Consider the following 10,450-nt stretch of genomic DNA (forward strand, 5'->3'; position numbering starts at 1 on the left):
TACATCGAGGCATCAAGTAGGCTTATCGATGCCACTTTAGGGTTCTCTCGACATCGAGGCATCAAGTAGGCTTATTGATGCCACTTTAGGGTTCTCTCGACGACGAGGTGTCAAGTAGGCTTATCGATGCCACTTTAGGGTTCTCTCGGCATCGAGGCATCAAGTAGGCTTATCGATGCCACTTTATGGTTCTCTCGACGACGAGGCATCAAGTAGGCTTATCGATGCCATTTTAGGGTTCTCTCGACATCGAGGCATCAAAAAGGGTTATCGATGCCACTTTACGGTTCTCTCGATAGTACCAGGACATAACTTGATCATCACAATTGTACCAGAAAATAATTTGATAGTACCATAACATAATTTGATCATCACAATAGTAGTAGAACATTAGTAGCATAACATAAACTAGTTCATCACAATAGTAGGAGACCATAAGTTGGTCATTACAATACTAGCATATGGTAACTTGATGATCACTTGATCATCAAAATAGTAGCAGTGCCACAACATGATAAAGCATTTTTTGGATCACAACATCAATCCCATGCTGCACCAGAAGCAGTCAGGTAGTCCTTGATCTTCTGGGTTGGCTTTCTGACTCTCTGGGAACCACTGTTTGGTCTTGGAGGCAAGAAAGCCGCCCTTGCTCCCTTTGCAGCCGTTGCTCCTCTGGATTGTTTGTGCTCTGCTGTGTTTGAAACTGTATTGGTAGTGGTTCTTCTTCTGCTACTTCTGTTGCTGCATCTGAATTTTCTGCTGCTAGATCTACATGATGTGCATTGAACAACACTCCTTCTTCATCTACCTGATACAATTGGGGCTCTCCAATTTCCTGCAGAGGGATCTGCTGCTCAATAACATTACCACTGCTATTTATATCTGCAGGTTTGGGGGAACTGGCCCTAACAACTGTCACATTGAAGATCTTCTGCTTCTGTTGTACTATGTGGTGTAGAATTTCCTCCAATATGTCATCATCCTCTATTTCTTGCATTCCTTCTATCCCTAGGCCAGGATCCTTCACATAGTACATGTAATCCCTCGAACCATATCCTTCAGTCTCTATCAGTGCTACTAGATTGTAAAATGTGATGTCAGACAACATCATAGTTCTCTCAAGATTGTCTCTGTCATGAAAATGCATCCTCAATTCCCAAACCTCATCATCCAGACTGGAAATTTATAAAGAAACATAGTGTTGTATAAGTGTTCAATTATAACACTTATGAAAAAGCAGAACAGCAACAAACAAGAGCAATACGAAGCTTTGGGTTACTTAAGTAACCAATGTAGTAGAAAGCAAAACACTACAATAACCCTAGCTTTGGTTCATTAAGAACTACTGCAATACAAATCAACACGGCACCTAATTCCAACTATATAATCATAGCTTATTTCAACTAAATAAGACACAAACATCACCTAATTTAAACATAATGAGTTAATTTCATAAACAAATCATTGCAATAACAACCATAGACCCAACAATATGCAATGGAGATGGGGAAGGGGATCTCACTATACACCGCCGAAGGATGAGGCGATGTGGTGGCTTCCAATCGGATTCGCCTTCACCGCCGCGGCAAAAGATCTAGCCGCCGCGTATTCCACCAAATATTGCACCTCCACATTGGGCGTCGTCTTGCTATGGTTCGAGCTCCCGCAGAGCTCACCGCCTGGGTCGGGATCCGCGTCGCCTGCGCCACTGCAGGGAGGACCGCCGCCGCCAACACCACCTGCTTTAGCCGGAGTAGCCATCTGCCTACGCGACGCGAGGAGGGGAGAAAGCGGATAGGAGAGGGGGGAAGAAGGGGAACATCGGGCAGACGCGAGGAGGGGGGGCGAGGGGGACAAACGAACAGAGGGGGCATGAAGGCACACGGCGCCGTCTAACGCCGTCTAACGGCGGTCGGGACAGCCGACGGTGCCACGTACGCAAAAAAAGTGCCCCACCTGTCATAAACAAGCTTAACTGAGACTGATCCGCCGATCAATGCTTTCTGCAAAAAGATTGCCGAAGACACGGTGTTTTCTACAAAAGAAAAAAGTATTGTAGTGGTTTTCACAAACCTTGCCTTCAAAGTGGTGGTTTTATACAATTTACTCCAAAAAACAACCTCGGAGTACCACGAGTCTACACGGCAAAATGAGAGTAATGCTCATTGATGACCCCTACTGGAAATTGCACAAGATAGGCAATGAACAGCTCGCATAGTTGACAAGGTACGGTTCATTATCTTCAACGAAAATCGGTAGCCTGTCTGAAGATCCGAAGAGTGAAAAGCAACACTTCACCATCCGGTCAGTGGAAAGATCGGCCGCTAAACGGTCTACACCTCCATCATCGAATTTGATGATTTCTTCCTGAAGAACAATCCATTGGTGCGGTCGGGCACATAGGATCTCGAGGTCGCCCTGCTTGCCACCCTCGATTGGAGGTGCAATGGCATTCCTCCAAACAGAACATACACCGCTCATAGCGACATAGTCATCGAGGTCATTACTATCCAACATACATTCTCTGATTCTCCAATAACATAAATGATATGAACCGACGCACACTGCCAAGTTGGCTGGTCAATTGTATAGGAAAAATAAGTAGTAAATGATATTTGAAATGTTTTGAGTTCATTATGTGTATGTATGTAGTTAAAACTAGGAATGTCCTATGTGGGTCAAAGGGAGTAGTAGAGATGTCATTGAATAGATTACACTTTTTTTAGGGGCTCTAAGCTATATTCATAACATAACAATATATTATGATAACATAACTCAACATTCTTGACACTTATTGCAGTTGCAGGGCTCAAGAACCTTAAACTTGATCTTTGAAGGTACTTTCCCCTCTATGTATGTCTTGATAGCCGCAATAGCCTTCCGGGCTTCCATAATTGTATCCCTACCCAAAGGGAAACAGTTGCCCCACCTCCTCCTATGATATCCACTAGTAGTGTCCAGGGTAAGGTGCTTCAGTGACGTTGCATAATCAAGAATACATCTCGTTAGCTCAATCATTGTCTTCCAGGGGCAAAAGCCAGTGATGATCACACTCTTAAGCTTGCGATGTCGGTGTTTCGGAAGACAACTTGCCAGTGAGGAGTCCTCGCCAATATTGACTCCAGGAATCAAACCACCTTCCATGGTAGGAGCCTCCACCTGCATATGTTTGCTTCCACTGTCAATTTCTTAAGCAAAACTAGACACATAATATTCTTAGTATATTATTATATTACGTACAGCATAGTAAATCGGCTGATCATAAGAGTTCAGAAGGACAATATAGAGAAGTAACACCAAGAACAAGTGCTTTTCAGTAAGAAGTTTACCAAGGTAGTAACAGCCTAACAGGTAAGGTATCACAGTTGTTGTGTAGCAATTAGTTGCACCCGTGACATAACAGTGACATAACATAATATTGTTGGAAGGAAAAGGATAAAGGATGATTCGCCAAGTAAAGATCACGACGAGCCAAACTAATCTGCCTAGCTATAAGTTGGACAAGATATAATCTATTAATAGTTATTTCAAAAAAAAAAAACTGGGAAATGAAGAATGACTTACACGCAAGACGAAAGTCTTCAAGGTGGGAGAAGCATCAAGAAAAGAAACCAAAGAACAGAAGTCGTAACCTGGAGAACGACTTGGCATGAAAAGTTTTATCTCCAAATACTTGAGGTGCAGAAATTTACCCAGCACCACAGGTGTATTGACTGTCTGAAAAAGAATACCCAAAGATATGACTTGTCAGGGTTTATAACTTAGATCAAGAAATTACTGAATTAGAGTACATGAAAGCTAAAACTAACCTCATAAAGTGAGTGTAAAAAAAGAGTTTGGACATTTGGCGCAATGGATAAAAGCTTGGCACTAGCATAATGGAGCAGGTTAGGCACAATAGCACATGTCATTTGCATTTTCTTCACTTGCAATGAACCTCCAAGCGAGATATGTATCAGGGGACCATCATAATTGAAGGTGGAGAGGTTTGGAGCACTGCATTCAATCATCTGTAACATTTTGCAACATTGCACTTCCAGGATGTTAAGCTTCGACCAAAAATGTGGTATCTTTAAGCAATGTATATCGTAGCAGGACTCGAGATCCAAATGCTCTAACAAGAAGGAATTGGACAGAAGTAGATATAACTCCTCCCCAGTAATACCAACATCATGCAGACAAAGAGTCTTCAAACCACTCAAGCGACCAACTTTGCCTACAGAATGAAAAGCACAGCTAGTGATGTGAAAATACTGGATTGAGTGTGCTGCCTCAGGAGATAGAAGTGAACCAGGAAAGTTATATTTCAGCTTGCTATTTATGGGGAGCCCTAGCGTAAATTCTTTGATCCCAGGTGTAATTGCAACTTGCAGCCAGCGATCAAGATAACTTGGATGCACAGTGAACTCATCGCGAGTTTGCAATTTAAATGTCTTCACCCCAACGCCAGAGTGATTCCGCATGATGTGGTCAACTATGTTGATAAAATCCCTTGTTTGTTTGCCTAGTGCTCTCATATCAAATATGAGCTTGGGATAGCATCTCCAAGAGTGAAGAAAATCATGAGACAAGCAGGCAGCACGAGCGGCATCTTGAATAGGCATAAGGGCATGTATCTTCCAAATGATATCCTGCACAAGCATGATACAAAAATGAAGTATTGAAATAGTGTTGGCAGTGATGACTTGTTGCTCTACATTACTAGTGGAGATGAATTGTACACCTTGTGGGGCGTTTACATTGATTCAGAACTGTCAGGCACTACAAATGGACTACTTTATCAAGTACATAAATTGAGCACTGAGCTACTTTATGCCAAAACGAAAAGTATAACAAGAGAGAATGCATCAAGTACAGGCAGCCAAAAGACATGTTTTGGACTTGGGCTCGGCCTCCAACATGCAACTTTGACTGAATTTTCGTACAAGTATGTTAGTAAACTTATACTCCCTCCATTCCATATTAAGTGTCGCTGATTTAGTACAAAGTTGTACTAAATCAGTGACACTTAATATGGAACGGAGGGAGTATATAAAAAAATTATGGCATTATTAAAATGTTTGTTATGGAAGGGGAGCCTTGGCGCAGTGGTAAAGCTGCTGCCTTGTGACCATGAGGTCACGGGTTCAAGTCCTGGAAACAGCCTCTTACAGAAATGTAGGGAAAGGCTGCGTACTATAGACCCAAAGTGGTCGGACCCTTCCCCGGACCCTGCGCAAGCGGGAGCTACATGCACTGGGCTGCCCTTTTTTATTAAAATGTTTGTCATGACGAATCTAATGTCAATTTTCACATCATATCTGATTGACCTCGTGCTTTATAGGAGTCTTTCTGAAAGGAGGTAGTAATTTTTTGGGGAGTTCATCATACCTCTGGAAGGCTAACCTCTGGCCCCATTACTTCAGCACTTGGAGAACCATCAGCCTGTCGGCAAGGTGAAACCTTGCTTTCAGCATGAGAGGCAGCCAAACCAACATCTGTAGTCCACAATCCGACAAGGTCACAATATAGCACACGAGAATGACCAAGGATCAATGCAATTACAACACAACTACAAACTCTACACATAATTATAAGCAGCTTGAGGCCTTACCAGTTATAAACTGAAGAGGATGATGAGATGCAGGGCTGCAGGATGATGGAAGGTCAGCAACAGGCTTGAGTGGACCTGAGGATGAGGAGGAAGCCATCGATGGGTTGGAGGTTACTGTAGCAAACTCTAGGAGCTGATGAGAAGGTAGCATTCTTTCATGTTGTCAAATCACTTAATTACCAACTCGACTAATGTAATAGCATAAAAATAAGCATTTGTTTAATGGCAGAAGAAATAGCATGCAGTAACGCAACATATTGTATACAGGTGACAACTCCATCTCAGCACACGGTAGCACACAAATTTCATTTCAAAAACAAACCCAAATCAAAGAAAATCATTCATGGCATCAGTTTATTCCAGATCTAAAGTCTCGTGGGGTCAAGAGACTTGAACAATCCATAAATTCATGAGTTGCCGCAAAGCTATTTTTCAACCTGGATAAGAAACTATAGAGGTAGCATCAAAGTGAAGCCAACATAATATTATAGTAACTTACATGAGGCACACTTGAACCGTGAAATATCGATGTCTCCAGGGTGACCTGGACAGGAGTATGATATGGGGCAGGCGGAGAGGTCTCATGCCTCCTCCACCGCCTCTCACACAAGGATCCATGGCCCAAGAAAAATCGTCACCCTTCTTTCGAACACAACAACAATAGAGGGAGCTAAAGAGGTCACCGTGGGACAGAGAACACGATGGAGTGAGAAACAGGGAGCCTAATTTGTGAACTTTGAATGAATGAGTCCCAACATCTTTTGGATTTTATCAGAAGCACTTAAACTCACTGGTTCAGGCTTAAAAACGGAAAAGGTGTGATGGCTCCCTGTTCACTCCATCCTCTTCTGTCTCCCGCAATCTGCCACCGTAGGAGACAATGGGTAAAAAAAAGAACACTCCATGTGACAACTTTCAGCTTAGTGGTTTGTGTTCTTGGTATGCCTAGGATTCTGCTCTGTATGATACTCCCTCCGTCCCAAAATAAGTGTCTCAACTTTGTCCTAACTTTAGTACAAGTTGTACTAAAGTTGAGACTTATTTTGGGACAGAGGGAGTACTTGTATGGAGTTGCGGGGAGCTTTGAGTTTATCTCTATCTTATGTGGGACAGTTGGAGTGCTTGTTCGTCCTTCTTAAGTTGGGTGTTGTGTGCTTTCTTTTTTTGCTACCGTTTGCTTCAGGAGGAAGAATGTCCTGGTGACCCAGAAGACCAAAAAAAAAGTTCGCTTTCTAGTATTCCCTCCATTCGGAAATAACTGGCGTGACTTTAGTTCAAATTTGAACTAAAACCACGTCAGTTTTCAAAACGGAGGTAGTATAAAGCAGGGCATATGCCTGTTTGTCTTAAAAACCTTTCAACTCAGTAAAGAAAAGATTTCAACAGCAAACTCATGCAACTATGTGAATCCATAGCTTTGAAATGACATGATTTCAACTTCCAGCTGACAGAATAGGAACTTTCAACCATGAAATTTGAGATTTCGTGTTGGAGGAGAAAGAAGCTGAGCTTTGAACTCCATGAACAGTAGGTTTCAGCTCAATTAACACAAACTTTTAACAATCGAAACGGACCCTAAATTAGAAAAAAAAAAACTATAAATTAGTACGCTAGCCACATACAGGCCATGTATTATTCTGTAATTAGTACAATAGCCACATCACTATTGCTGATACATGGGATGGTGTTAACCTTAGGATTACTTTTAGAAGGTGTGTGGACAACAGATTGTTCCTCCAGTGGTTTGACTTTGTTCATATTGCTGAGTCTATTCGGCTTAATACTGATGCCGATGTTGTGATTTGGAAGCTTGAATCCAATGGTATTTACTCTGTCGGTCTTTATATGCTGTTGTGAGGGGGGTCGTCCCTGTTCATATTCCTGCTGTTTGGCAACTTAATGTTCCTCCTAAAATCCATATTTTTCTTTGGCTTTTACCTCATAATAAGTTGCTCACTAGAGATAACCTAGCTAAAAGGCAAAATCTTGACAATTTATCCTGCCTATTCTGTAATGAAGATGCCTGTACGCGCTCATTCTTTGCCTGTGCTGTTGCCACTAAGGTGTGGAGAAATATTAGTACCCTCGCTGGGTTAACACTACTGTGAACTTTGAGGTACATTGCAAAGTGGTGGATCAGTCACAAAAAACACCAGACAATTAACCTAGTTCATGCAGCAACTCTATGGTCTGTGGAAATGTAGGAATGAACTCTGTTTTAACAGAAGTTCATGGACTGGTGTGCAGGTGATCCTGAGAGGCATAGCAGTAGTGTTCTCTCAGTGGGCAATCTTGTGCTCTGGCCATGCAAAAAGAGCGCGTGCTGGAGATCACAGCTTCACTCTGGGCGCTTGCCATGAGCCCAACTCTACAGCTGTGGCCGGATCCAGGCTGATGGGGCGTCGGTTGAGGCCTTCGTCTCTGTCAGGATTGCCGGCTTCTGAAGATGCCGCTGGATGGGAAGCCTCCATTGTTGGGCAGGCAAAACATGCGGAGGAATCCTCCCGCGGATTGATTGAAAATGAAGACGGCATCTAGCTCAGGATTGCGCCTGGAGCTTGAAAACAGAGCTTGACTTGCAGCTGCGTGCTCATGCGCTATGTGGAATGTTTGGTTTCATTTTAATGAAAAATGGAGCCGGAGCTGGGTGCCCTTTTTTCCTCTAAAATAAACAGCTTGTGCATTATCAATAAAAACTTCTAACAACTCAGAAATTTGAAATTACAGCCCAAAAAGGGAACAGATCAGGAACGCCCTAAAAATGGGGAATTCTTTTGCCAGCTATGTAGTAGTACCTTCGTGCCCACGGCCCGCGGGGGTGGCGGCGCGGTGGTCGGGGGAGATGCCGACACAAAGGTGTGGCGTAGTCGGCGGCGACGGTCGACGGAGTCGAGGCGGCGGGAAGGATCACCTACGATGGTGGACGGGATTGAGGACGGGCGGGTGCGATTGGGCGTGAAGCCGCCGGCCGCCGGTCGCCGCTGACTGAAAGGACAGTGGAGGTAGCCTAACTGGGGGTGCGGAGTGAGGACAGCAACTGACTGTAGCCTGCACTGGACGCTCACTGAAGGCAGCGCGACGGGCGACGGCCGTGACGAGATGGAGAGGTGCGGTGCGTGGAGAAAATCAACGATGCGATTTGGGTCTTCCCGTCTCGCTCGGCAAAAGGAAAAGAAGAGGCAGGGAAAATAAATAAACGATCCCTGCTCTGACATTAATTAATATCCGAATTGTTCGGATACTTTTGGGTCTCCGACACGGATTCATGTACTACTATTGGGCTGATATCCTAAGAGCTCAAAATAAAATTAATAAATAAAAAATTTGTTCAAACGATTTGAAAACCCTCGGATCGGTCTCGGATCAATCGTGAACTGGAGTAGGAGAGTCCGGACATCCGCTTAGGGCACATCGGTCCCGCCCATCAGGGTCACTTCCCTCTCCCTCTCTTCTTTCTTCCCTGCTCTCTATAAGCGTCGCCTCTCTCTTCAATCTGGACAGATTGTCCTTCGACACACGCTTCTATCTACTCAACGCTCCTCTTACGTTATTTGGTACGTCCTGGAACCGTTGTCACTCACATCCTATTCGATGAAATGATCGAGCATAGCATGACCACCCGTTTTGTTGTACATCTAAAGGGGGCACGCGGTGGACAATGATGATGAGTATTTCTACAATGAGTTCATCGAATCGTCATCAATTGTTCGGACGACGAATTACTTATGATGATGAGTGTACTTAAACAGGAGCATGTCCTCAACTTTAAGGGTTCTAAGGATGGTTTTTTTCCTTGACAATCAAGAAGGATAGGGTGAAGGTGTACTTAATGTTGATTTTCACTTCATGGGAAACTACCAAACTTGCACAAGAGGCGGTTCAGGTTGAACATTTTCTCGAAAAGCATCAAAAAATTGAGATCAAGTGCATCGACAATTTCTCAATGGTCTAGTGGAGCATGTCTAGGTGCATCATGGAAACCAATAGAAGCATATGTCCTTTGAATATTTTTGTGGTTGAACCATGTCCTTCGAATTATATTTATTTTGAACTTTGTTATTTAAAAAGTACTGTTTGAATTATTTAAGAATAGAAAGCAATGTCAAAAAGCGTGAAAAATATCCACGGACAAATGAGGAACACAATTTGATTCATACATTTAAGATGTCTTTATTCTCTTGTGTCTAGGGCCGACGTCAGAGCATTTCCAAATGTATAAGTTGGTACACAAAAATAGTTTTGATGCATAAATTAGTGCACAAAAATAGTTTTATTTTTTGAGATGGCACAAAATTAGTTTTCTCAAATGATAACGCCCACACGTGTGGCACGTTTGCACTTCGGCCACACACATGTTAATCCAGCTTGATTCTGTTTTGCACGAATCCTAAATAAATCTGTTAGAATTTTAGTGTCACATAGGCATAGCATGTTGTGTGGACGTTAGAGAGCTCGCCCACATGACCTGCAGCGTGCTGTTTGCCGGCTGCATTATGTGGGTGAATCAGTTTTCGCCCACACATTCACTACCTAGTCCGCTCGCGTGTGGGTGAAGTGCTCTTCGCCCACACGACAACTCGTACGGTGATAGATGGCAACTGCAGTTGCGCGTATGTGGCAACTAGGATAAATACATGTGGCAACTACAAATTTCTTGACAGATGGCAACTGCAGTTGCGCATACGTGGCAACCAGATAAACACACATGGCAATTATGATTAACCATACATGACAACTATGGTTGAACAGCATGTGTGGGCTAGGTAAACACACATGACAACTATTGTTTGACCACATGTGGCAAGTAGTTAATCACACACGACAACTATGTTTTGATTACACGCGACAACTACCATA

The 10,450-nt window shown here is 43.3% G+C and overlaps 1 protein-coding gene across 1 annotated transcript; it reads right to left on the minus strand.

Annotated features, from left to right (window-relative positions):
* Positions 1-2,584: 2,584 nt before the first annotated feature.
* Positions 2,585-8,764, minus strand: LOC123043873 (uncharacterized). Its single transcript, XM_044466463.1, has 6 exons — positions 8,389-8,764; positions 5,594-5,726; positions 5,371-5,477; positions 3,810-4,631; positions 3,565-3,717; positions 2,585-3,159 (listed from the first exon to the last, which is right to left on the minus strand). The coding sequence occupies exons 2-6, from the start codon at positions 5,688-5,690 to the stop codon at positions 2,776-2,778; spliced, it is 1,563 nt and encodes a 520-aa protein (XP_044322398.1). The 5' UTR covers positions 5,691-5,726; positions 8,389-8,764; the 3' UTR covers positions 2,585-2,775.
* Between the last annotated feature and the right edge of the window lie 1,686 nt (positions 8,765-10,450).

This window comes from Triticum aestivum, chromosome 2B, assembly GCF_018294505.1.
Source record: "Triticum aestivum cultivar Chinese Spring chromosome 2B, IWGSC CS RefSeq v2.1, whole genome shotgun sequence".
NCBI classification, from domain to species: domain Eukaryota; kingdom Viridiplantae; phylum Streptophyta; class Magnoliopsida; order Poales; family Poaceae; genus Triticum; species Triticum aestivum.